This window comes from Ixodes scapularis, unplaced genomic scaffold (genome assembly GCF_016920785.2).
Source record: "Ixodes scapularis isolate PalLabHiFi unplaced genomic scaffold, ASM1692078v2 PGA_scaffold3__209_contigs__length_174095766, whole genome shotgun sequence".
Classification (NCBI taxonomy): Eukaryota; Metazoa; Arthropoda; class Arachnida; order Ixodida; family Ixodidae; genus Ixodes; species Ixodes scapularis.
Genome location: NW_024609868.1, coordinates 46123249 through 46151045, shown reverse-complemented (window position 1 = coordinate 46151045; position 27797 = coordinate 46123249). Strand labels below are relative to the sequence as shown.

Below are 27797 nucleotides of genomic sequence, written 5' to 3'. Positions count from 1 at the left end.
ATATCAAGTGAAGTGAACTAACCCGAGTTTCACTGATGTTAAAGGTTCGCATGGTACAGAGAAAAGCTTAACGCAGCTTTTGCCGATCGACATCATTGGCTTCAGTGCTCGTCTATACACCTTTTTATGTTACAATGGGCCGTATCGTACACTATGAGCCATCCTAGCCAAACAGGCGCTTCGAGCATATCGCGTGACTCTGCACCCCTCCGCAAGGGCGAATGGCTTTCACGCGGCATTGGGCTTGTTTCGACGGCTCATGGCATCTGCTGCAGTCTCATCTTAAGGTGAAACGAAGTATAGAAAGTGATGTACAAAGTGCGAAGCTCACGCTGAGCTCTCTCTGTGTCATTGGCCCAGCCTGCGTACGAGCGAGACCAACTATCTCAACGAGGCATTCTCATTCTACGCGGCCATCCGAGCCCGAGGCTACTATTCCAAGGCGAGCAAGGAGGAGAGCCTACCCTACTCGCACCGGTCAGACCTGATGGTCAAGAAGCTTCGGTATTATGCACGCTTCATTGTTGTGTGCCTCCTGCTCAAGAAGATGAAGCTGGTGCGGGACCTAGTGAGGGTGAGCTCCTGCAGACCTTGCCTACTTTCCTTCCATCTTTATGACGCATGCAAACCCTATGTATGCCCTTCTCTTTTCAATTTTACTTGGCTTTTTTCCTCTTTTTTCAAGTCTCATAACCTTCCTTCAAGCAAAGAGCTGTGTCCTTCCCTGCCTTGGTTCTTTCTTTTTTTTGATACTCTAGCAGGTTTGGAAAGGAGGACACTAGGAAGATTGTCTGCATTGCAGAAACTAAATATTTATTGCCTCGCGGAAAATCGAGGCTATATGTCAGCCTTTCATCCTGAGGCCGCAGAGATGAACTTTGTCTGTACAACCTGCTAGAAATAATGAGCTGTATTTTTAAAACAATATAAGAGGGCTCTGAAACCCAAATTAAATGCAAAAAAAGAAAGGAAGCATGAAGAAATTGAGGGCTCACATGCAAAGACCAGCTTTTTAATCATTCCTGGCTGTTATTATGCCTGAAACTCCAACTTCTATGTTTAGCGTCCTGTTCAGCCTACACGCTAGAGTACTGCAGATTTTAGTTTCTTTGCACACAAACACAAAATTCTCAGGGCTTTTTACACTGCTCGTTTTTGCACTTTGCCACTCAGTCACTGTAATAAATTTCATAGAATGAAATTCCTATTTACTGATACCCAGACCACCTTTTCCCAAAAGTCCTGCACATGCGTGCACTGTCATCTGCCTAGCAGCTCTATATTTCTTGGTAAAGTATGGAGCAGCTATCTTTTGGCCTTTTCACCATTGTTCAAGAGCTTCAGTGTCATTCCTTGTTACTTGCTGCCATTCCACAATTAAGGTGATGTTACTATGACCTGCTGTGGGCTGTTTTGGAAGCGCTGCACTTTAGAACTTATCCTTCAAAAAGAGGTTCTATTCATTTATTGCTAGGTGCCATCTTTAGTTGGAAAAGGGTTCTGATTTCCATTCTGAGCTCAGAATCCTTGTATTGGATGCTGGAGTCTCATTAAATGGTCCCTGGGCCTGTTTCAGCTCCCCTGACTACATTTCTAAGTTTGCCAACACACTCTCTGCATTTTTACTTTTATACAAGTTATGTGTTAGGAATTCTATTAGATGTTTTAATGAATTTGCTCTTCGGACGGCATTGTTACTTCGAAAAGATTCCAGCCATTATTTCACGTGACCGAGGAAAAGAGAGGTGGCCCAAGCTACCAGTTCTTAATCGCCGACTCTCAAGCAAGCCTCTTTTTTTTTTTTTTGCAATAGCTGCATTTTTGTAAACATCTAAGTACACATAAATGTCTTGTCGAAGGCCTTTTGCGATTGCCTGGTATAGTCACCCTTAATGAAACAATTACATTCATTGCTTTGCGCCGGAAAACAGTAGATAGTACTTTGGCAAGAAAATCGAGGTATGTTTGTCAATCTATGAACATGAGAAGAAAGCGTGACCTGTGAACAGTTGAGGTATGAAGCAGTCATAAGTACACCGTTCCTGATTCGGGAACAAGCATAATAGCTTTAAAAGGGATTTCACTGTACTTTCTGTTTCACAGGAGCTTGCCAAGCAGATCGATGACTACACTGCCACATACGAGCCGGAAGATCAGCTGGAATGGTCCCTCGTCCTGGGCGAGATCAAGTCCTTCATCGACGTGGGTTCACCCCGAATGCAATGTCCCCGTCCTCTTTTTTGTTTCTTCCTCGGTCCCTCTACATGTGCACCGTGCTTGCCAGATGTTGTTGGGTCGGTACTGGCATTTTCAAACGGCATGCATTTGAAGCAGACGAGACGTCTATAACAAAATGAACTGTTGGGCTAGTTGGTTAAACATTATGGACGCAAAATGGCGCTAAGGATGAAAACTACGGTAGTAGAAGAAGACGTTGATCCTGTATTTTCTTTGAACATGGTTTTAGATGAAAATGACCCATAATGCTAGTACTATATATTAACAACTTTCTCAAAAACACGGATGGTTAACTCCGAAATAACGAGCCTAAAATCCCCCTGGGTGCAGACCACCAGCTCCCGGTTTCGTAAATCGTTTCCGTAGACAATTAAAGAGTACATTTTGTTTCCACTCGAAATAAAAATGTAACTAAATCCTGACTGTTAAAATTTTTGGGGAAGAGAATCCTAGAATTTCCCAAAGTATGATGCATAAAATAAAACCAGGGTTTTTTTGTCTCTCAAAGTTTGAAAGCAAGCAGCAACAACAATGTGAAAGTCAAGAGGAAAGTTTTCCAGATACGGTGCAGGAGTAACGAGACATTGGCTGCACACACCGCGACCGCAGCGACAGTCGTCAACGTGCGAGGAGACGCCCGCGACTCTGGTCGTACATTAAGCAGAGGTGTAACTATCGATACCAAGCACCCCGGCCAGGTGCAACAAGTTGCGACACGATTTGAGGTCCCAGCCGCATGCACCAGTCCCTCTGTCTCGTGCCGACCCACCCGACGTTGCAGGCGGACAACCTGGTGAACGTGGTGGACCTGGACTCGTCGTCGATAGTGCTGTCCCACCGCCTGAGTCCGCTCAACACCCCGCCCATGGAAAAGGTGCCCTCAAGCCACCTCAGCCTGCAGGAGATCCTCATCATCGGCAACTGCTGCGACCAGGTGAGCCAGCCCCGACCACAATACGATGCCCGGAGCACGTTTTCGACCGGCGTGTCTGGTGTCCCGTCCCGCCTGCACATCAAAAGCGGTGCCGAGTCGGCAAGAAAAATTGCTTCGCGGCGGCCGGCACGTCGTGCCAACAGATGCCGCGATCCGGTCGGTCGATCGTAAAGACGACGGCAAGACGGGCGGGCTGACGCAGAGGTCGCCATTGTCTTGGCGTCCTGTGCCTCGCTTTTGCTTCGGTTTCCGTCGACCGTCTGGCTTCGGAGCGACCTATGGCGGGACGGGCGTCCGTTGCATTCGCCTCTCCCGCCATGCCACCGCCAAAATCATGGCAGGCGACTGCGTGACGCTTGTGTGACGTTGTGTGTGGTGTCACATGTGACGTCGCATCTGACACTAAACACGTGACGTCCCGTGTGACACTCATGCGACGACATTTGAGGACACATTGAACGCACCGTTCGGGAATGCGTTCCAGGCACCATTGCTGTGGGTCCTTGTCTTTACACGCTTTTGGACGCCATGCGTCGGCGACCGCCATGGCCGAGGTGTTCGAGAGCTCGACACTCGCAGGTGCTGCGTCAATATTAGACAAAAAAAAAAATACTACAAATAATTCATAGGGGCATATGTCGCTCTCGCCATGCAGTAACGGCTCTGGCGTGCCGTAAAAAGCTAGCATATTTGGAATCAGTTTGCCGACGTTCTAGCAGTCTCCGGGAAGGTGCCGGTTGTTTTTCGTGACAATCATTCCTTTATTACGTGGGAGGAGATATAATTCAGCTTGCACTTTTTAGGTGTGCATCAACAAGACTAGATGGGGCACGACTAATTTTTTTAAAGTTTTGTTTCTAGACGGTATTTGTAGGATTTATTGAGTAATAATATTTGTAACAATAATAAACTATGAAATGGTAAAGATGTTGCACTCTTAACAATTTCTGCCGGTTTGTTGCGAGGTGGCGCTGGTTGCCCAAGTAATAGGCACTGTGCTCGGTTCTGCCGTACACATACCCCCAAGGTCCATCGTCTTTTAAGCAGAAATTGAGACGAATCGACACTGTGGTGAACTTGTCATTAAAGCTAGTACACTGCTCTGTGGGTATTGAGGCAGCTGCTTTAATACTGCTCCTGCTTATGTAGTTGCAACGTTTTAGCTTTCTTCCGTAGATCCTGCGACTTCAAATAAGAAAGTTACGAGGCAAAGCACTACTAAAAGAGCTTGTAAATGCGGATAAACATTCCAGTTTTAAGGCTTTCTTTGTTGGTTTGAGCAGTGTAAGTTGAGATTACCTGAGCAATGCTCAGCTTGATAATTGAGTCAGTCAATCTGGCATCTCACTGCATTACATGGTCTCTCATTTCAAGATGTTTAAAAATATTACATCAAGAAGGTCGTTCTTGTTCCATTCATCTTGGGGATCCATGAAATGTAGCATGGATAATTTAATTTCATGTGCTAAGTGTTTCAACAAGAAAAAATCTACTACTGTGACAGATGGGATTTTTTTCTTTGTCGCCGAAAACAGTGTTATCAGAGAATGTCCCTTTCGAGATTGATACCCCAAATTGTTCAGAACCTCAAATGTGCTATTGGAGTTTTATAAGTTAAGGGGGGACATAGCCTGGGAGGGTCAACTTTTGAACCATTCCTTTAAGGGTGCATTGAACCCAATTAGGATTGATTGAAACTTTGAGAGTGCATTGAACCCAATTAGGATTGATTGAAACTTTGAGAGTGCATTGAACCCAATTAGGATTGATGACCTCTAAGCTATCAGTCTTGTAGGCCAATTCTACTACACACAATGCTTAAAAAGCTCCAGAAAGAAGTGACTTCAGTAGGAAATGTATTTAAAAAATATAATAATTGCAATCCACGAAACATTTATTTTAATGTGAAGTAGAGTACCCATAGTGCAAGTTAAGGTAAAAATTAATTGTAGAAAATGCAATTGTAGAGAAAAACAATAACACCCAAAAAGTGCAAAAGATTTTAACAAATTTCTGTGTTTTAAAATATTCAGTTTTTGTCATGAAGAAGCTAGTTTTATTCAGAGTATCAGTACCTTAACTTGTTCCTCAAGAAATTTCAGTCCAGGACGCCACTGAATGAAATCTTTACACTTTCAAAATGTCAAATGATGCATTTCCTCATACCACATTTCCTGCCGAAAAGTGGAACTGAGAAAAATGCATTTGAGGTTTCAACTTTAGGTTTCTTTCTTTTCTGTGAGTCCGAGGTAGGCGAAATTCACCTGGTTTGTGTCATTTGTAGGCAAGCTAACTTTTGTAGCAGGCATTCCTTGACAGATAAACTGGCAAGAACTAAGAGGCAAATCATACTAAGGAAGAGCAGCAAGGCAGGAATATGACCTGAAGTGGAAGATACTGTGAAAGGGCGTTACTGAAGATGAGACTTGTTGAGAAGTTGAGACTCGAAACCCTGTTTCGAGCCTCAACCAATAAGGTTGCTCATACCAAATTTTCAGGATTTCTTCTGTTTGGATGTAAAGGGTTCTCCTGGCCATTGATACGTTTAAACTCTGAAAGCTTCTACGGGCTAAATCTAGAGTAAATGGTGTTTCCAATGAGGGTGAGATGTTCTGGCTATGTTAAACGAGTATGAAGCAGTACTAAATGAAAAACGCGAAACTTGCTCCCAGCTGACACGAAGGGCTGCCGACATGTCGAAAATAATTTATTGCGAGATGAATCCTGCATGTTTATAAATTAAATTTTCTGAAACCATTCTTTGGAAGTTAATGAACATAAACATATAATATTTGAAAAAAACATTTTTTCTGAAAATTTGGATTTCCAAGGCCATGTCCCCCCTTAATACCTGTGTCAGTCTTTGACTGCACCTTGTGTTAGTACCCTTTAGGTCCAACACAAGTAACATCTTCAAATCAAACCTTGCAAAGCTATGCCCTCGATGAATGCCTCTAGACTTCTACTTTCTTGTGCCTTGCATTATCTTTCAAGTGCTAAAAAAAAAAAAGGGTATACGTGCATGAAGTAGTCTATAGTCATTTCACATTATTTTAAGAATTTAACGCCGCTGCTTTGATTTCCTTCGAGTGCATTTTGTCGATTTGCAGACTTAACCCGAGTGGCTCATGTTTTTTCTTGGAGTGCGTGCATGGGCCATGTTATAGCTGTAGCTGCCTGCAGACTTGGGTTTTACCTCGTTTCGGCCGTTTTTCTCCCCTTGGCCGTACTGCCTCGCCAGTTTCGGTGGTTTGTCCTTTGGGTGCTGTGCAGCTGATGAAGTGACCTTGGAGGTTCTTTTTTGACCTTGCTCCTTTTCCTCCTCCCTCGCTCTCTCTCTCTTGCTCTCTCTTCATTTTTCAAAACTTCAAAAGGGTCTTGGCTGCCATCTTTTTTTTTTTTTCATTTCTGCCTTTTCTTTTTACAATGCCGGAATGTGGAGTTTGCTGTGCTTGTCTTGTGATTGCTGGAGGTACGCTTTTGTGGGAAGTAGGTGTCTGTTTTTGTTTTTGTTTTTTCTTGGTGGGAGTGGGAAGCACCAAAGAAACATAAATATATGCACATCGCAGGCATTCTAGTTTGCTTGTAAGCCGAAACGTGTAACCTTGCCTCTTAACTATATCAGGGCATCCTTCTAAAAGTTTAAAAAACAATATGTGATTAGTGCTATAATCAATGTTAGGAAGCCCTCTTGGAAAAATTCAAATGTCTTTTTCATTTAGATGGATCAAGGAATGGGCAAGTGGCATTTGACCTTTTTAAACTTCCAGTTCCTTCTGCTACACCATTCTATAATACAGCGCTCTTGCTGCACTTGCGTTTGGGTAAACGTAGGATCAGAGAAATTTCCGACTCGTACCACGCTTGCACTTGCATCTGATCACCATCGTCTTCCATCTGTGAAGCGAAATGCTCCAACGAACTGGAAGCTCGAAAACGCCGCTCACCCATTAATGGGTCTCGTGATATATTTGTACCCGCTGATTATCCTCCCCACTGGGCTGCTGTAAGAAAGTCCATAGGGGAAAATTCTGAGCTTGTGTGGACAGATTAAAAGTATGCTTTGAATTTGGCCTCTCACAAGTAACCAAGCTGAGATGCACATGCTTTGAGACTCTAATGATGATGTTTAACAAATATTAAAAGCCCTAGTACTCTAAGCGACCTAATTTTCGCAGGGACCTCATTTTTGCAAATTTCATGACTTGAAATATATTGCGAAACATTGATCACGCAAATATATCACCCCATGGTAAAGAATGCATTACATATAAAATCGCGAAATTTTGTACCTGAAACACATTCTCGAAATCCACGCTTCACAGAATTTGCAAAATATTGAGCTCGCAGAAATGAAGTCGCTTACAGTGTTGGTTTTGTACGACTTCATTTTTCATTCAGTATCCCTAGAGACTGTCTTGTTGAGAGTTTCGAGTAATATTTCAAATGTTAGAACAGATTATTTATCTCTATTAAATCCACTCTGACTGTGTTTATCAATGACAGGCAGCTTAGAAGTGTTGTCCTTAGCTTTGAAGTGAAAAGAAATTTCTGAAATTTGATTTGTATGGTAGCTGCAACGTCTAGTTCATTAGTTAGAACATTGTACTACGCTGGTTCCCAGAAAGGTAAGCACCATCCAGGATGGTTGGTGCAATGTTGATATCAGCTGTTTTTTTTATTTTGTTTACAAAAGAACTTTATAACGGGTTTGGTTGACTTCCAGTTGACTTTAATTAATTTGACCTCTACGGGGCATGTGAAATTGGGTTGAATTATTCAAAAGTTTAATTAAAAGATGCGTGCTTAATTCTGAATATCCAGGGCTTGTGATCAAGTGGGCTAACATTTTTATAATAAGCCGCCGCACACCGCCACACCGCGGCGGCAGCGGTGACCGGCGGCCGGTGAATGAACCGCACTGCGCCGGCGGCTACGAGACAAACGTCGCCGTTGCGTGCATTGACGTCATCAGCGGTCCTCTCTCACAAACAGCGAATCAGTGCTCACTGCTCCGTAGCAGTGTTGCAATGGTTGTTTTGTGTTGAGACTGAGACGTGTGTCATGTCTCAACATGTGCTCTCTTTTTCTCTCTCTTCGCAATTCGGCGCGCGCTTAAATTTTCAAACGGGTTTTTTTGTTGACGGGCACGGCCGATCGCGCTTGTAACTTGCCCACAGCGTAATTCGTGAAAAAAAGGCCTGTTTTTGTGAGTTACGCACTGCGAATCATGCTTGTAATTTGCCCACCGCGGGTTCTGTCTAGGTCAAATTAACCAATACTTTATATTTCAAGATTGAAATCAAGGGTTTTCTTCTTATGTAGAAATGTATGGGCTCTTGCCGGGACTTTTGAACAGGGCCGAACGAAACGATAAGTCGAATTAACTGAGGTCGAATTAATGCAAGTTGACTGTACAGGATGTTTCTGGAAATGTGGGCCAAATTGCTTTTGCGGAAACTATGCATTGCACAGAAAAAAGGGTTGATGCCGTAGTGGTTTGTGCCAAGGGGCCTATTAAAGGGAAACTGAAGCGGTTTTCTATTTGAGAAAAAACACCCTTATTTGGCGTTCAGGATTATGAATATCAAAATTATATTTAAGATTGACGTGCCAAGTAGCCACAGCAGCGCTTTCAAAATAGCGCCGAACCCCTCCTTCCCGCCATGTTCGGTGCGAGGAGGGAATCGTGATGCATTATACAGAGATCTCAATATTTTCGCGCTTTCTGCCCGAGCAGTCGAAAGTGCTGCACACGTTCCCTTGCAGGCGGCACACGCAAGGCAGCTGAAGCCTCTGGCATCACACACAGCATTTGGTTTTTTGGTTTTTCTCGCGTCGATTGATACAGTCGGGTCAAATGCTTGTGATATTCAAATTCACAGGACAAAAATACCCTAGAATTCACTTCTAACCCGTTTTTTTCGAGAGCCTCTCAGCTTCCTTTTAAGTAAAATTGTTAGCATTCAGTGTAATTGGGTAATAATTACTTCTCAGTAATTACATTTTAATTATCAATTTTAAAGGTATGGTTTCAATTAACATTTTGATGTGAATCATTGTAAACTGCTAAATCCACCTGCATTACGATGACATAAGGCACGCGCAGATGTTTACGGCGTTTCGAAGAAAATTTTTTGAATTTGGATGCGTTTCTAGGTTTTGGTTTTTTGTCAGAGCGCATCTCCTCTTCATCACTTTCGCTCCCCGTGGCTGTAACGCGCTATAACATGTTGCCAATTAAGAAGGTAGAGCGAGGGAAAGGAAGGTGGGAGAGGAGGAAGCGGACGCAACGCTGGTGAGGGATTTTCATCCTCCCCTCGCCAGCATTGCGTCCATTTCCTACTCTCCCATTTTCCTTTCTTTTACCCTACCTTCTTGAGTTGTGACCGACTATAGGTACATGCGCCGCCACGCATCAGTCATAGAAGAGGCTAGATAAGGACGCACCCAGATTGCCACCCAAGGTTTGCCTTTGTGGCGTCAGTGCCAGTGTGAGGACACCTCTTTTTGCTCGATGCGTGGCGGCACGCACACGTCGCGCATTTTGGCCATGGGGGGCAGGATTGCTGGCGTGGAGATGTGCTCCGACGATAAACCAGAACCTAGAAACGCTTCCAAATTGAGCAATTCCTTGGAATGTGCTAAAATGCTGTGCATGCCTTATAACAATCTAATGCGGAGTGCAAGTTCTTCTGCTTCTTTGCAGGGATTGCGATTATGTCAGAACGCCAAGCTCTTATTGGCTGATATAAGGAAATAGTGGGTAGACCTCAAGGCGTCCAGCGTTGAGGTCTACCCACTATCCTTTTAACTAAAGCCAATCAGAGCTCGGCTTCGTTCTGACGTCACCGCAACTCCTGTGCTAACCGCAGATGACTTTCTCTATGCATATGTCCATTGAGCAGTTTCGTATGATTCGAATCAAATTTCTAATTGAAACCATAGCTTTAAAGGTAGTAATTAAAAATGTAATCACTAAAAAGTAATTACCTATTTATATGGAACACTAATAATTTTCCCTAGTGGGCTTTTTGGCACAAACCACTACAGCATGAACCTTTTTTCTGCGTGACGCATAGTTTTTCAGGAGCGATTTCACTCACATTTCCAAAAGTACCCCGTGCAATGCGAGATTCAGATAAACCGTTGTTTATGCAATTGATATGCTACAGTTCATAATTGCCCTTTAATTATTGCAAATCAAGAAATTCGAACTCTGCTGTATTTTAATTTAGTGGTGTAGTTGTTGCCATACATTTGTACTAAATATCTTATTTGTTGACCGCGAACACAAGCTTCGGGAAAGGAATGACATTTTTGTGTGGACCTGGGGATTTTCAGCATTCTATTCAACCGTGATTATCCTGTGTATGATTACCCTTCACAATGTATTGGCTGGAGTACTAATTTCTGACGAAAGAGTATTCAAGCACAACTACAGATTTGGTATTATAGTAGCACAAATGTGTCTTCGCGTATATAGTCACTGGCAGGGCTAGAATGGCGGGAATGTTCCTCAGTTGCCCCACCTCCAGCTGCTGTTCTCATCCTTTAAATGACAGTAGCATGCTTAATGTGCATCAATGTATGGAATGAAGTATCTAAATCGGGTTAGGAATAGTATTTTGTTTTTAGTTCGGCGTTAATTTTTTTAGTTGAACCTACGCAATTTTGTTTATTTCAGGTTATTTTCAATTAATGACCCTTTGACTCTATGGTTTCATTCCGAAAATTACCATCTTCATCCGTCTATCGCCGCTATATTTCTTAAAACTACACTGAAAGCACGAAAATATTTTCTTAAATCTATACATTCATTTTGCAGGCACACTATGAACAACCTGCTCGTGTTGTAGTTACCGACATTAGCAAATTTTTCAAATGCACAAGAGTTGCAAGTAGTAATCTATCATGCTAATATATTGCATTCTAGATTACTCCCTTTTATAGAATTTCGATCCTGCAACACTTTCGAAGAAAAAAAACTCCCAGCAGTTTGTCAAATTTGCGACATATTAACCCGTAGCTTTTTCTTTCAAACTCTAGTAGTGAGCATAAAACTGGCTTATTTTATCTGTGGAGAAATTTTAGCTAATACATTCACTCATAATGGGAGCACACCCTTAAAGGAGCACCAAGCTCCCAAAGAACCATTTCTGTTAACTGCCTGGATAGAACGCGTCACAAAATGGAGTATCCCCGAAAAACATTTACCGCAATATTTATGTTGCGATGCACATTTTGAGTAGGAATTGATTCTGAAATGTGCTTCTACTTCAGCACATCGACCCGAGTCTCGTGTCTTAAATATTGCATTATTTTTTTTTATTGTTCCAATGAATGTTTATTTGGAGAGAGGCAACCTTCTTTTAGCCACTCCCACAACCATGCACAACGAGCACAAGCAATAGCTTGATAAGCATGGCGTCGATAGGCGAGGAGAAATGTGAAGCCTGAAAGGCAGCAAGTAGAGAAGGTAAGGCTTTCAGCAATGCTAAAGACCTGCACGAAGTGCATGAATAAGACGGTGGCTGGTGCGGGCGCGGCTTTCACTGTGGATAGCTTTGTGTCGCTCAGAGAGATGTCGGAGTCAAACAAAATCGGCACGCACCGACAAAGTGCCTTACCCTTTCCTTCGGCGACTTGGAATTGTCCAAAGCACTAGCGGTACCCCCACAGCCTCCATCTCGGCCACACACTTCGAGTGGGCCTTCCATATTGATAGGGGCTGTACCTTAGTTTTAAGCTGGGCTGGTTGGCTCACGGTAAGAAGAGATGGAATTCCCCAAACTGAGAAAAAACGATGGCCATGTTCCAAAATTTACTCGATCTTACTCCAGGGTAAGGGTTTTCTATCTTGGCGTTCCAAAACCTACCCGCATTCAGCGTTTTCCAATCTGTGTTGTCACGTGACACGACCCGCCGGAGTAACTCGGATTCATTTGGGGAAAATATGGAACACAGCCAATAAGGCGTAGTGCCGTATCATTTGTTCTCCTGTCTTTCGTCTCTGTCCTTTCGCGTTTAAAGCTTAACTCCCTGTCCTGTTTCGTTCTGTCTTCTCTTTCTGCTCGTAGCATTACAACCTTCTCCGATAGCACCTTCATATATCTTGTTCGGGTCCTGATGGCCAGTGACACAAATAATAATTTGTCGCCGCTGCATTGTAGTTGTTAGCACACTTTGTCAACTTTTCTGACAGAGATTTCGTGCAAATAAAAATTGAGTTTTTTTTTTTGTGTGTGTGTATTGGCACTTTTACTTGTTTTTTTTTAAACTTGTATTAGGGTTTTAATTGCACACGTACGGCTTAACATCTCAGGGGAACCGGTTGCCTGGTCTGTTAACGCACCACAGCTTGGAGTGTGTGGAGCGAAAACTCGCGCCGCAGAGCCCAGGGATCCCGGGATCAATCCCTAACTTTGCCCACTTTGATCCGAACGAGCATCACACTGGCGTGCAGTCGTGTATCACTACCACGCGATGCACGTCAAAGACCCAAAGGCTAGCAGTCGTACCGCGTAGGCTAAATTTATCGTTCAAAGCAGAGACGACGGCCGCCCATCGGGGCCGGTTACAACTTCTGGCTGTCCGAACACACGTGCCACTCAATTACTTTCGTTAACGTCTTCCGGTTGTCGTTCTGTGGCACTTTGTAAGGTGCCATATTTTATGTGATTCCTTTTAGCTTGGAATGGGTTATATGGCTGGCTCCTAGCAGTTTTCCGTAACACACTACCTGTAAAGGAGAAGCGTCGCACAAAAGTTGATTGGACGCGAGTGCTGCAAGAGCTTTTGGCTGGCACTTGTGCTCATACTGATGGAACGCAAGTTCCTGCCAAACACTGCAGACACAGCACACTCGTCCCATGTGTGTCCCACGCTGTCCCCCAGTAGGCGACATAGAAAACACGTGGAAACATGAAGTAGGGTCGAAGCTGGGGTGCGCAACTGCGAGAGACACATACTTCGCTTTCCACTTCCATCGGAGTGCCAGCTTTGGCAGGGCTCTCAATCAGAGACGTCACGCACGACCAGACTCGCGCCGTCAAGGCACACAATGGGCACCAAATTTTTCCGTGCAACATCACCGTGAAGCAACGCACAACACATTCTGTGTTACCTCTGCCCTTGCAACATGGAGGTAGGAAGAAGAGGGGGCAACATACCGGCTCAAGCCAGCCAAACGAGAAGATCCCAAGTGAAGCTAGAAGTAGAGGTAACGGTTGGTGTGAACGCCCCCAGGAGTGACCGAAAAAGCTGTTGGCACCAAATGGACTGTCCATTCCGTCCAATAGCGTCTTTTGGTTTTGTTCGATTGAGGTCATCGTTGGGGGCGTGTCCCTCCAAATCAAAAGTCTCTTTTAGGCTTCATCTCTTGTGGCGTCATGTCGCCTCCAGAAGCTTCCTACCTCCACGCCTTGCGACAGCGCTACGTGGGAAAGGGGCAAATTTTGCAACGTTGCCATGTACTATCTGCTGCTACCATTCCTCTCTCTATTTCTGTATGAGAGAGAGAAAAATGTTAGCAGGATAGAGAAAGAGAGAGAGAGACAAGAGAGGAGGAGTTTCCCCGGGGTAATGCGAGGTTTCTCTACCCCCTTCCCCCCTCTCCCTCCCTCCCTCCCCCGGTGCCGCCACCCCCGCTGACCCCCAGACGGGTGGTGGCACTGCCCAGGTGAAGTTCAGCGAGCTGACGCTGGACATGTTCCGGATGCTGCAAACCCTGGAGCGGGAACCCCAGGAGGACGCCACCCAGCTGTACGACGCTTCCCCCGCTCCGGGGAGGGTGCCCTTCGTACGTGCCACCTCGCTAGAACCCCTCTCTGCTGATGCCATCCGCCTATCCACTCCGCTGAATTGTTGCAGTCTTGGGTGGTTGGTTCCTCGTGTACTAAATTTTTTTTTAATTTTTTTTTTAATGTTTTAAAATTTAGTTGGGCTCAATAAGAGCCACCGAGTGTTCCCCGGAAGACCGAAACTCCCAAGTTTTGTTTCGGAGTCATGTTGCCATGGTGAATATTGGAAGGCGTCTCCGGCTAATGTATTTACTGCATCCAAAAAAGTGGTCTCTCGAATTTTACTTGACGAAGTCGTAGAAGCGTCTTGCTGTCGCCTGTCGCGATCCTGGTGCCGTCGCGGCGGCGCTGGCGTATGTAACAGCCGTTCTGCCACAAGTTCCTCTTCAGCTTGACAGTTTGCAGACAGGCGAGTTGTTGCAAGTTTACCATTTTGTTAGAACACCTGAGACTGGGTGAGAAAATCTCGAAACAACCAAAGCAGAAGAGAAAGGGAAAGAAGTCAGTCAGACAATGTCTCAAACTCGGCTAATACGTTTATTTAGTAAACCTCTTACCGTAGAATACCGCGTATCTGCCCATTACACACTAGGCGCCCACACCCAAATTTGTAAGATCTAAGAAAATATGCACAGTACATTGGTCTGTAAAATTGATGACCGGACAAGTGCCCGTCCCCTATTTTTTCGCAATTGTTTATGAATTTTGACTGGGCACTTGCCCGGTATTTTATGGTATATGCACCCTAAAACCACAATCGTCACCAACCAAAAAGTAAATATTTTTTTTTCTATATTTTTTTTTTTTTTTTTAACTTTGCAGTCACTATTGTATACATTTATGACACACCATGTCCTTGCTGGGTTCAAACAGAGCTCACACTTGTGAGAACCTCCAACCAGCCCGTTCTGGAGGCCTTACCCTCCATGCAATTTGTCACTTTTACACGGAAACCTAATTTCCACAAAAGTCTTGTGCTGGTACACTAAACAAAAAAAAAAAAGAAACAACACAAGGCAAGAATTAGAAGAATTACAAATGCAGGAATACCTTGGTACTGTCAGCAAGGTATATGCATGCCTAACTTATACAGTTGCCTATTGACTTAATTCTAATGGTTTCTCTTATAACTCGTTTGCCATCATTAACCTCTTTGTGTACTACTTCTGTCTCTGACCGCTGTGCCGTTTAGTTATCACATTCCTGCGCATGAGTTTCTGTTTCAGGATTGGCCGCTTTGATTTTTTTGTGTTCCTTTTATGCTCAGTTAGTCAACCAGCTGTAAGTTTGCCCCACATTCTTAAACCTACACACTAAAGGTATCTCATACACTATTCTTTCCTCACAAGGCACCGATTTCTCTCTATGGGCTTTCTGGCCCCACTTCCTTTGTCTTTGAAATGGGGCAAGGTTCCCTCTCTTCATTAGTCTATTCTTTTCCAAGAAATAGTACAAGTCCTTTATATCCATAGAAAAAGCTGAACACTTCCTGCCACAATGAGTTTTCAATATACTGATTAATTTGTTTGTGCTTCTTAGCAACAGAGAGTTTTCTAGCTGAACATACCCCAACCCTTGTTGCAGAAACATGGACACTGCCTTCTGCCTTGTTCCATTTTCATTAACAACCATGCAAGAAGGAAGCTTTTAGAAAAAACTTCAAGCTCAGAGTTGACTGGTTTGAACTTATTACGCTCTTTGTCTCACCCTCAAATCCTTCCTCCTCAAGAATCCCACAAACCTCTTTCCTGAATTTTCTGACGTTTCCGGTCTATTCACAAAAAAAAGGTTATCCGACGCTTCCTTCGACTTCCTTTGGTAAACTGGACATTGGTAAGATTGCAAACTTTTCTACGTTGTCAGTTTGTACTGACGCTAATAATTTTCCTTCCAAACTTGGTTTTTTACCGCTCTCACTTCTCTCAAGTTCTTTCTTTCTGTTGGGTACTCCCTGCCCATTATTCTTTCCACTTGACCTACCGCTTGATGCACGAGTGCTGCCTCATCATCCTGACCAACCACTTTCGCAACTGTCTGAACCAATGATAACATTGATAAGGCATCCAATCTTGACAGCTTTATACCTAAATGAAACTTGGGCACCTTACCTTTTTTTTTACTTTGGTTGTTTCGGGATTTTCTCACCCAGTCTCGGGTGTTTTAACAAAATGGTAAAAAAAAAAAAAGAGGCATATAGCGCTTTGGCTTTTGTGACATCATTTGTTGCCACTTCGGGAACACTTTCGATGCACAAGCGGAACAAGATGCTGAAAACACCAGTTGGAAACGCGTTCTTGGCACTGTGGCGTCACAGCATAGCGATTAATGGCTTCAAAATGGTAGCTTTGTGCATTCAAATCGGGGCCGGCAGGGCAAACTGGCAAGGGGCGGAGCCTGCTCACCGGTGGGCAAACGGACTGGCATTCTTCTGCCGCAAACTAGATTGCGGGCTACTCTATATAAAAAGCCGTAGCCTCTCATCTTACGAGAGCTGGCTGTAACTCACTGGCTCTAATTCCCCGGTCCGAGCAAATGCTTTGAAGTGTGGTACTCCGGAAACATTCGGCGACCCTCTCTTCGTCTAAGCTAAAGGCACTTGTGAAGTCTGGCAAGGGGTTTCGTGTCAGCCATCCGAGTCTGCTATCAAAATGAGCAAAGTGTCGGAGCATTGTTAGAACATGCAGGTGGCTGTGAAATACAACAATATATCGCGAAGGAAATTTATATGCGTGTCCACAACAGTTTGGGATAGGCGACACTTTCTGACCAACGCACCTCTTGTTGCGCCTTTCTCGGGAATGGACATCCAGTCATAGACAAAAGAAACTATTGTGAACAAACATTTAAAAAGACACTAAACCTTAGAAATAAATTTTTTTTTTCTACCTAGATAAGACAGGCATGTCTCAAAATAAATGTTTGTCGAAAAAACAAATTTTTTTTTTACCCTAAATTTATCCTAAAATACAATTTTTATAGATTTGCGGGCGAAAGCGAAATTTTACTCCTGCGGGATGATGATCGCGTTTGTACCCAGCTAGTGTGCACCCAGAGTTCTCTGACCTCCGAACGCACACTAGTTGGGTACAAATGCTATCATCATCATCCCACAGGAGTACAATTTTTGTTTTGCCTGCAAATCGGAAAATTCATATTATGCCATAAATATTGGGCAAAAAGAAATGTTGTTCTCAAAAAACATTTATTTTAAAACATGCCAGGTAGAAAAAAAATATATATTTTTTGTAGGTTTGATGTTTTTTTAAAGGGGTACTCCAGCTTTTTTTTTCATACTCTTCGATTTGCCTCATTCTTGGCTCAGCACACCAACACACATAGCTTAACTAATAACCCAGATATTTGACTAAAAGAGCTGTTCTTTTTCCCCCAGACTCATTGAATTGTTTTATTTCGGTCTCTCTTTTTTTCTTCTTTAAAGTGAATGTTTACTGGCAGGTATGAAAAAGTAAGGCCAGCGGCAAGCAGGAGTTCACTCTTTGGGCTCTACAATGTGTTCCCACCTAATGGCTGTTGCATACCGTGTGCGAGCCTCTAAAGGCCCGTTCACACTCTTGCGACTGCTTGCGACCCCTTAAACCTGGGTTCCTTAAAACTTCTTAAACCAGAGAACACACTGGCGCCATCTATTGGGAAGCAGTGTAAACTCGGCGGTCCGGCATATTTTTTTTTATTTCTCGCGCAATATCCTTTCTTTTTTGGCTCGAAAAACTTTTGTCAATGTTATAAACGAGCCTTTCTATGGGTATTACGCACATTTGACCTCGGAAATCCCGCAAAACCTTCGCTTTTGTGAAATGCAGTTCTAGGGTCACCGCATAGAGGGCGCCACAATGTCAGTGTGTTCCCTCATTCTAGAAACATTGAAGAAGTTGTACGAGATCTCGTCCCTCTCAGTCGTACTCGGTCGCAAGAGTGTGAACGGGCCTTGAGGATGTAACAGACAAGTTCGAGACGAACGCTTGGTCCTCGCCCTTTTAATATGGCATCTTTTTTCTTTGCAACTACCATTGGTGCACACCACTCTGTTGCGTGCTCTACCTATTGGATCACTCCCAAATCCAGCATTCGCTGTATCTCCTGAAGAACTTTTAGAAGGATTGGAACAGACACACGAAAAGAATATGTGATTGCAAAGAGCTTGGCATCAGGATGAAGTGCGATCTTGTACGTCGTCTATATTCTTCCCAGACGATTTTCCAGAAGCGACTTGGATTCCCTCAGACACTGGCTGCTGGCAGCGCTGACCTCATGCAGTGCCGGAAGCCAGTTAAAGGCTTAAATTGCTGGACGTCCCAGTAACGCATTGTGGAGACCTTCAGCAACAAAGATTTTCTGTTGGGTCGTCGTCTTGTTTCACTGGATTGTCGAGATGAACTGTCCAAGGGTGGGGAGGTGTGATCTTCCTACCACGAGAAACTTGTTGTTGGCAACCGTCAGGGTACCTATGGCACGGTCATCGTATTCCGTGGCTGGAACGACCATGACATCTGCACCGGTGTCGACGTTGAATGTCAGCGTCTTTTGTCCAATTCTGGCTCTTACCATCCATGGTTGTCCGTCTGTTGAGTGTAGCACCTTTCCCATGAATAGCTCCTCCACAGCAGAGTTTCTTTGCCTCCCGTTGTTGCTTGGGCGTGCTTGTGTTGGATGGTCTGTGGCCATGCTCACCGCTTGAAAATGGCCAGTTTTCTTGCATTCATTGCATTTCTTCCCCGTTGCTGGGCATTGCGCCTTACTATGTCTCAGAGCGCCGCCATACCTTCTGCAGGACCACAATGTTTCTGACGCTGTAGGTAGCTTTGAATGTTTGCAGTGTGGTGGACAATAACGGCCTCCTCGCTTATGAACTTCGTCAACATCGGCACGCGCTGCCTCGTGACCGCGCAGTTCGTGTTGTTGATGCTTAACTGTTTTGGAGTTACGAACCACCACAATTACCCTTTGTAGAGTTAGTTTTGCGTCCAGTTGAAGCTTTTCACTCAACTTGTCTAGGAGGCCTACGACCAGCCGATCTCTGATCAGGTCTTCCCTGAGGTCACCGTAGTCGCAGGTGTCTGCCATCCTGTGCAAGTCTGTTATGAATGCTTCCGCTGTCTCATGCGTTTCTCATTTCCTCATGTTAAACTTTGCCCGCTCAAATATGATGTTCGTATGAGGAATGAAGTGGGCTTCAAACTTTTCTTTCATTGTATCATAGGCGTTTAGTTGTCTGCTGACAGCTTCAGTGAAAATTGAACATCCTCGGCCTCTCGTCCCATAGCATAGAGAAATGTGTTGACCTGGGTCATTTGGTCTCGTAAGTGGAGCCCAGTGATGATGCGATAGTGTTCCCATCATATGATCCACCTCCTCTGGTCTATGTCTCTGAAGTCGAGCTTCTCCGTAGTTTCAACGGCAAAAAGGTTGAATAACGAAACCCCGCCCGCTTGTGCCACGCCATCGAAGAACGGAACCTCGCCCGCTTATGCCGCGGCATCTCCTGCTTGAGAAGGCCCTTACTGGTTTTGTGCCATCGGAAACTGACTCCTGGCGTCCTCGAGGTTTCGTGGTAGATCATCCCACCGCTGCCACCATGTTGCGTACTGTGTGCGAACCTCCAAGAACGAATGTAAGAAACGAGATCGAGATGAACGTTTGTTCCTTGCCCTTTTAATATAGCATCTGCCGCCCGAACCCTCCTCTCTCACGTGACTCACTTTGCTGTTTTCTTTCAGTCATTGGACACGACACTATGACGCATACCGTGTGCAAACCTCCAAGAACGTAAGAGACGAGATAGAGACAAATGTTTGTTCTGTGCCCTTTTAATATGGCATCTGCCGCCCGAGCCCTCCTCTCTCACGTGACTCCCTTCACTCTCTTCTTTCAGTCACTGTACACAACACCATCTCTTCTAAGACCTATTGTCTATATCGTGTGGGTGCTCTAGAAATCCTTCCGCTTCTGGTAACCAGGCCGTTATTGCTGCCAGTTAAAGCTGGTGATCCCTTGTCTGCGACCACGCTGGTTGTCGTGTTTTCTGTCGCAGTCTGCAGATGTCTGGTAGTGCGACGTAATGCGCCATGCTCTGCACCAGGTATGATCATGGTTTGCAAGTTGCTGTAGCACCACTCCTTGGTGTGCGGTGCCCGAATACATCCAGACTGCCGATCTAGGTGACAGCCCAGCTCTCTCTTTTTCTGTGACGCTTGTAGTAGTGGCTTGCCTCTTTGGCTTTCACTACGTTGTGACGCTGCCTGTAGCGAGCAGTGTACTTCCTGTTGGGCATCAGAAGCTGCAGTGATAAGTGAACTGTAGACTTCAGTCATCGTCCCATCAACTGTTCCGCTGACGAAAAGCCCTCCTTCCCTGGCGTAGTCCTGTGAGCCAGAAAAGCCTGTGCAGGGTCCTCGGACTTCCTAAGCAGGTTTTTTGCAGTTTGGATGGCTCTTGCTGCCTCGCCGTTACTTTGGGGGTTGTAGGGACTTGACGTTACGTGTCATGCTCCCCACTTGTGTGTAAAGCACTTGAATTCACTTGATGCAAACTGGGGTCCACCGTCAGAACGAATGACCTCCGGGATTCTAATTCGTGCGAATATTTCACTAAGTGCTTTGATGATGTCTTTTGACGTCATCTTGTGGAGTGCTGAAAGAACCTGGAGAAGTAGTCGATGAGAAGTTTGATGGTGTCAGCTGAATGCTTTAGAAGCTCGCTTCAGCCCTTGCATAGCAGCACGAAACAAATGTGCTACACACTCTGTTTTCTGGACTGCTTGCTCAACCTAAAAGCCTGCCCGGTAGTGACCTTGAAAGACTGAAAAGTGCGGGCGTATTTAGCTGTTGGTTTTGGCATCACTTTTCTTTGCCGATTTCACAAAGCTCAAAGAACTGCCGGAGTACCCCTTGTCTTCCGTCAGGACGCCCCTCGGTTAGGACAAGTAGTATGTCTGTACTTGCATACTCAGGAGACATCCATGACTACCTCGCAGCCGGAGAATGGGGGCACTGGGGACGGGCGCCCGGGCAAGCGTGAGAACCCGCACAAGTACCTGCTGTACAAGCCCAGCTTCAGCCAGCTCTTCGTCTTCCTGGCCTCGGGCTTCAAGGAGCTGCCTCCCAACGGGGTGCTGCTGCTATACGTGTCGGCTGACGGGAGTTTTCCAAACGCCAAGCAGCCCGAGGACGGTGAGCGACCCTCAATAATCCTCCCCCGAAAGGGACCTCCTTGGGACCAACGTAGTAATTCACCTTTCCGCAGTGAAATATGTCGGTAGTAGATGAAACAGCATTTGTATCGTGAAACAAAGCACAGGTCACAAGGGTTGCTTTGTTTCATGAGTCATACTACAAGTTTAGTGGGACTGACATACTTCCCCTTTTCATGGTGAAGTATATTGGTATAGGTCACTGACAACTTAAAAACCCCTAAAATTAAAAACAAAATTTTTTTTAGAGTGGTTTAGATGGGACACATATTTTACAAAAAAGATTAGCGGCGAAAAAAGGAATCTTTTAGTGCAATATTTATGCCGCTAGACGCACTTTAGGTGGGAGGTCACCACCCGCCCTAGGCCGCGACATCTAGTGCGTCTTGTCTGTTGTCTGATACTGTCTGCTAGTTGTACAAGCAGACATGCGGCAGCGTATGGCGTCGTCTGCTATTAGAACACACACTACTATCACCTGTAACGCTCATAAAACACAGCCATAAAATGGGTGTCAACATCCGCCATCGCTTGCGTCCATCTGCTATTCCACCCCCGTCTAAAACCATGTGCAATGCTCGCAAGACGCGACCATGAAAGCAGCATTGTAGCATTCCATCGTGCACGAGCCATGGTCCAGTACAAGCGTGTGTCAGCGTCTATCGGTGTACAGTAAAAAGCGACCGGGAGGACTAAAAAAAATCAACAAAATAAATATGCAGTCCTTTCAGCTTTTCCATTGTTGTTTTCTTGCATAGCATCCGCGAGCAAGGTGGGTGTGCATCATAACGCACAATTAAAATGTAACCTAAAAAAATAGTAGAGCCCATCCACTTTACGTGAAGATGGAGGACCAGCGAAGCTGTTGTTTTTACGTCTAGGACGATGCCTAGAGGATGACGTCCAGGACGCCCTCAAGGACGTTTTCTGGGATGACCTTGAGGACGATGCCTAGAGGACGACATCTAGGACAACCTCAAGGATGACCTCGAGGACAACTTCTAGGACGACCTTGAGAATGACGCCTAGGACGACGCCTAGAGGACGACCTCTCAGACAACATCAAGAATGACTTCTAAAAAGACCTCGAGGATGACTTCTGGGACGACCTCGTGGACGACGTCTAGGACGACGTCTAGGACGACGTCTAGGACGACCTCAAAGACGACTTCTAGGATGACCTCTAAGACGACGCCTGGAGGATGACATCGACGATGACCTCTCGGACGACCTTAAGGACGACTTCTAGGATGACCTCAAGGACGATGCCTAGAGTTAACAAGGGACCAGGACCTCACTATTAATAATGCCAAGGAAGGCTGATTCACACTGGTTGCCCCCTCTTTTTACAGTGGAGCTGTTAAGGGCTAGTTTTCCCAGCTTCGTGTCCGTCACCAAATAAATGTCGACACAAAACTCTGGACAGCTACCGCCATCTATGAGCGATGGCAACCTTTCCAGCCTTTCCACTCTAGTTTTCTCCAGAGTGGAAAGGCTGAATTTGTATAGGCGTCGTCCTCAAGGTCACCCTAAACGTCGTCCTCGAGGTCGTCCTCGAGGTCGTGCTAGAAGTCATTCTTGAGGTAGTCCTATACGTATTCCTTGAGGTTGTCCCAGACATCGTCTCTGAGGTCGTTCGAGGCTTCGTCCCTGAGGTCGTCCTAGACGTCGTCCCTGAGGTCGTGCTAGGCGTCGTCATTTAGACATTGTCCTCAAGGTCGTCCTAGAAGTCGTTTTAGACGTTGTCCTCTGTGCGTCGTTCTTGAGGTCGTCCAGGAAGTCATCCTTGATGTCGTCCTACCTTAATACAGCTTTGCTGGTCTCCCTTCTTCATCACAGTGGAAAGGCTGAAAGTTTTATTTTTATTTATTCATACTTGCCGCAACCAATGGAGAGCTTTCTGTCAACATTTGCGAACATATTTTTTCCCAGATTCTGACGCATAACAGCTTTGCTGTTAAAAATATTTGCCTGGAGAGGCCAGGGACACTGCTCAAAACTTGAGAGCCGCGGACCTTCCGAAGTTAAATGATGGAAATATACCTGGAAAAACCTGATGCAAGGCAAACACCCGATTGCTTCCAGTCAAATGGCTCTCAAATTCTTACCTGTGTAGGTTACCCCTGAGTTCTGAAACCGTCTTTGCAGTCACGGTGGTTACGCATTTCTCGGTGTAGTGGGCCATTCTTACGGGAACCGACACATTTACTCAGCATCAAAATGCGTAAACGAACAAATCAAGCCAGATGATGCAAGACAGTTGACATAAGACGATAAGCTTACACCGGTCTCTCTACGAAAACAAGCACCCGCACAGCGCTTCCGAAGGTGTGTGCTTGCGACAGTTGTTTGCTGCAAACGACGCGGTCGAGATCTTCCTCCAAACGTCTCGGTGAACGTAAAACAACCCGTACTCATAAAAATAGACAAACTCGTCGAGTCACGCGGCGTAAGAAACTTCTCGCCGCAGACGCCTGCAGCCAAATTCGTCATCATTTGAAGCCGAAACGGAAAAGGCAATGTCTTGATATTTAACAGTAGTGGCTCTATCTATATCCTTTGTTTCTCAAACATAAAAATATGTCAAATTAAAAGCTACCCTGCCAGGGAGAACCAATTTTGCAACAAACATTCCACACGTTAGTCAACTCTCCATCCAACAAGAGCCGAGAAACGGAGCGTAGCTAGCTACGCTCCTTTCGCTAAGAGGCAAGGCCTTGAGCAGGGCTAACTCCACCTAAATTGCGTCTGGCAGTCATTGTTCAGCGCTCTCATCAGCTTATGCCACAATCTTATTTACTCTGGAGCGATAATAAGATGCTTGGAACTCTCCACACCTTGCGTTTGAGACTATGGCAGACGAAACAGAATCTTCACTTGAAAAAAAATTGGGTTGTGTGTGTGTTTATACAGCCTAGAACTTGGTCTGCCTCACAGGGGCGACGAGTCTCCCAGCTGTAGATGAGAAATTTAGCCAGTGCGGTACATCCGCTAGCCTGGGGTTTTTAACGTGCATCACGCAGTAGTGATACACGACCGCACGCCGGTGCGATGCTCATCCAGATCGAAACGGGCAGGGGTGGGACTCGAACCCAGGATCCCTGGGTTGTGCAGCGCGAGCTTTCGCTCCACGTGCTCCGAGCTGGTGTGCGCTAGACCACTCGGCCACCGATCCCCCCAATCTTCACTTGTATCGCTACCTTCACGACCAGGAGCCCTCCAGGCGGCGCGTCGTGTACTGAAAAAAATATGCTCTGTGCCGTTTGCATTTCAGAAGGAGCGAAAGCACGAAGGTTTCACAAACTTTTCTTACGTGTCTGAACATTGAAACACTCATAAATTTCGACACACAAAGGGCATTTCGGCCCCTGTTCTTGCTAAAAGACCGCTCCAATCGGGTCGTTCTTCTGTCGAACTTTCAGTGGGATACGACTACGGCGGAGTGACCACCAACAGCAAGCGGGAGCCGGATCATTCCAACAAGCGCAACATTCAGCTGAAAGACCTGCACTGGTGAGGCATAGTTCCGGGAGTAGAGCCGTCCATCTTGCCATTAGCAGACGTTGTCTCCTCTGCGAGGACTAATCACACTACTATACCAGCAGCATTAACAGCTTCATAGTTGACTTTCTTCTCCTATCCGGGTACTCTCATTCTGAGTGGTACCTCTCGTGCTACGATGACGCAAAAGTAGTATCAGCATGGCTACTAACCAGGTAGTATCAGCATGGCTACTAACAGTTTTTGTAACAAGGTCTGGACCCCACTAATGACGTTGCTGCAGTATAGAATGGACAGTTCATCAAGTATGAAATTCACACACTTTCAGTTGGCTGTCGCCCAATAAGGGCAGCCCTACTTCACTAATGTTTAATCACAATTCATCTTATCTGGAGTTCAGGAGCGCTTGCCAACATCGCCTCAGCTCTGTCCGGGTTTTAGCCATCCAATCCTGTGGTTAGAGACACATTTCAAAGTTTAATTTTGGTTGTTACGCGTAGCAAAGGCTTTCCACTAGTCTTTTGTGTCCCATAATTTGTAAGAGGTATTTATCTGGAAATTCCCGAGAGAAAAATTAGATGATGTATTAAATCTTCTTGAAGCAAACAGCTAGGCGAGGCATTTAGCAAAAATAAATTGTAATTTACTCGCATACCGCAGAGCAGTAAGATGGTCCAAGTCGGAAGGACAAAAAGAAGAAAAGGACAGCAAGGCCCGTAAAAGATCACAAAACAAGTCCACCTTTAATAGTAGATCCTTAAGAAACACAAACAGTCAAGGAGTACCAAAAGCACATACAAATGCACACTGTCACCATGTTAAAAGTATACAAGCAAAAATAAAAAGAATGCACGAAGCGTAAACAAATTTATTTTCCTTGTCCCCATGACCGATGACTGTGGCACGATCAGATTCGCTTGCTTGCTCGTGGTCGCTTTCTCTCGTCCATCTGTCGCGGGAACCTTTTAACCCGAACCTCTTCTCCCTCCTCTCCTTTCTCTCTCTCCGCCCGCAACATCCCCTCGGGGGGCTGCAGCCTGTACCCGGGCGACCTGTACCCGTACACGCGCAAGCCCCTGTTCCTCATCATGGACAGCGACAACAGCCACGTGTTCCAGCACATGCCCCGGTTCTTCGGGCAGCCCCTGGTGGCACTCATGTCGCCCGAGGATGTGCCACCCGCCTTTCACGGTAAAAACGCGCCGCAGCCGCCGCAAGTCGCGTCGCCGAACGCGCCTCTAGCACATGTCCGAGCAGTTGGGCCTCTCTCCCCCCAACAAAGTTGTCTGCTCACTGTGATTGGTTGTTTCTTCCCACTACACTCGCCTCCTCACCAGCATTCACTCTGCTAACGGGGAAAGAGTTGAAGGCCTTATGGGAGGAGTTTTTCTCACGTTTCTTACGTTTCAAGTGACTATAGTAGAAGTGGCAGTAGTGTAGGCATGCAATCTTCAGGCAAGTAGGAGGTTCTGCTGACTAGGCTCGAATAATGTGTATACACCTAGTTGTGATTTTTTTGCGGGGTAAGGGGAGGATTGTGCTGGGGTTATGAGTTAGTAATTGCTATTCGTGCGGCATTTCGAGACATTTCAAAATGTGGGTTCTGAACTTGTGTGTATTGTTGGAAAAATTCGGCATCATATTTGTAACATGTGACAAAGATGTATACGCCTTTAAAGCAAAGGCTCGATACGAAAAAGAATAAGAGTGAAATTTTTTGGTACCCAGATTAAAAGGTGTCAGTATGGATGTCTCGAAGCGAGTGGTTTAACTTCTGAAAGGAACGAGCAATAATATTTAAGGATTGCTGTAGCTTCATAGTTTGATATCCTTTTTACCTGGCACAGACGTTTTTTTTGTCAGAGCTTTGTTCTTTTTTTTATACTATTATGCACTCTGACCAGTTGAGCCCAATGTTACTCTTGTAGTGAAGATTTGAGACTCTCCGTGAGACTTCCCCGTTTTCCGTCCCTAAGTTTCTTTAATGTTCCGTTCCGATCGGTTGCCGAAGGTGCCCACCACTCGTCGCAGACAGAAAGTTTGGCTGCCGCGGCTGAGGACCTGTCCACACGGTAACCGTGCCCGGAACGCCTTGTGTTTCCAGACCAGCAGCACAAGGGCAACCTGCTGACGCTGTTCCTGCACAGCCCGCTGACAGCGCTGTGCTTCGTGTGCCACGTGGTGGACGTGCCGGTGTCCCTCTGGGACAAGGCCCAGGGACACCTGAACCGCTTCATGGCCGAGGCCAGTCGCGTGCTCATACGCTCCCGCAGCATAGGCAAGCACACCCCCTCCTTTCCACCTTCCCGCTGGCCGCAATTTGATTTGATAGTCTCGTGAAAAGCATGGCCGAAGCTGCTTTCAACGAGACTGGGATTGTGGCTCATTTTGGCTCTGTCTGTTCGTCACCGGATCTCTGGTTTTTAATGTGAAAGCATTAACTGGGATTCCATGGAGCGAACCGACGTCATTAGCTTGGGATGTCCCATAAGCTGGTCGTCTTTTGAGAGCAGGGAGGCAATTACCGTAATATCCCGAGTCATCGCCCACCCCCCAACCGCCTGAAATTCGTTAAAAAAGTGGGGTGGGCCATGTCTCGGTGGGTGTGCACAAACACTTGAAAAAAAGCGGAAAAAACCGCCTATTTTTCTCTGCGTATATAGCGCTGATGCACAAGAGATACATCAAACTCAAAACTCGATTTAGTTTCATTGTTTTATAGAAAAAAATGCTCACGAAAAAATATTTTACTATAGCGAAGTCCGTTGCTTGCAAACGCGCTAGAAACACCGCCGATCTGCATATAGCACGAACGTTTGTTCCGTGAAAGAAGGTCACCATTATGTTCTCCCAGTTAGTAAAAAAAAGAAAGAAAAGTCTACAAGAAAATAGAAAAACCAACCAGGCGCAACGAGCGAGCGAGCGAGCGGACCAAAGAAGCGACTAAGAGCAATGCTGGGAAAGCGTGAAAGCCGGCAGTCGCGTTGGCAAATACTTTGGCGTCGGGCCAAGTCGGGCGCCTTGTCAATTACAAACTCTTGCGCAACTTTCTTGTTTGGTGCGTACATACGTGCGTCCGTGCACGGCGGGCTATCAATGCACGGTTGGGACGCTC

At 45.5% G+C, this 27797-nt stretch overlaps 1 protein-coding gene across 3 annotated transcripts in view; it reads left to right on the top strand.

Moving 5' to 3' along the window:
* Positions 1-27797, top strand: part of LOC8040319 (protein SCAI) — a 46223-nt gene that overhangs the window by 1913 nt on the left and 16513 nt on the right. For 2 of the 3 annotated variants that reach the window (XM_029990457.4, XM_040499593.2), the window contains exons 4-11: positions 361-574; positions 2104-2202; positions 3020-3172; positions 13833-13973; positions 20966-21161; positions 24604-24694; positions 25719-25873; positions 26787-26960. In XM_029990457.4, the coding sequence (XP_029846317.1) occupies positions 361-574; positions 2104-2202; positions 3020-3172; positions 13833-13973; positions 20966-21161; positions 24604-24694; positions 25719-25873; positions 26787-26960 (1223 nt within the window). The remainder of the gene's footprint in view (positions 1-360; positions 575-2103; positions 2203-3019; positions 3173-13832; positions 13974-20965; positions 21162-24603; positions 24695-25718; positions 25874-26786; positions 26961-27797) is intronic. The other variant, XM_029990458.4, reaches the window with a different exon arrangement.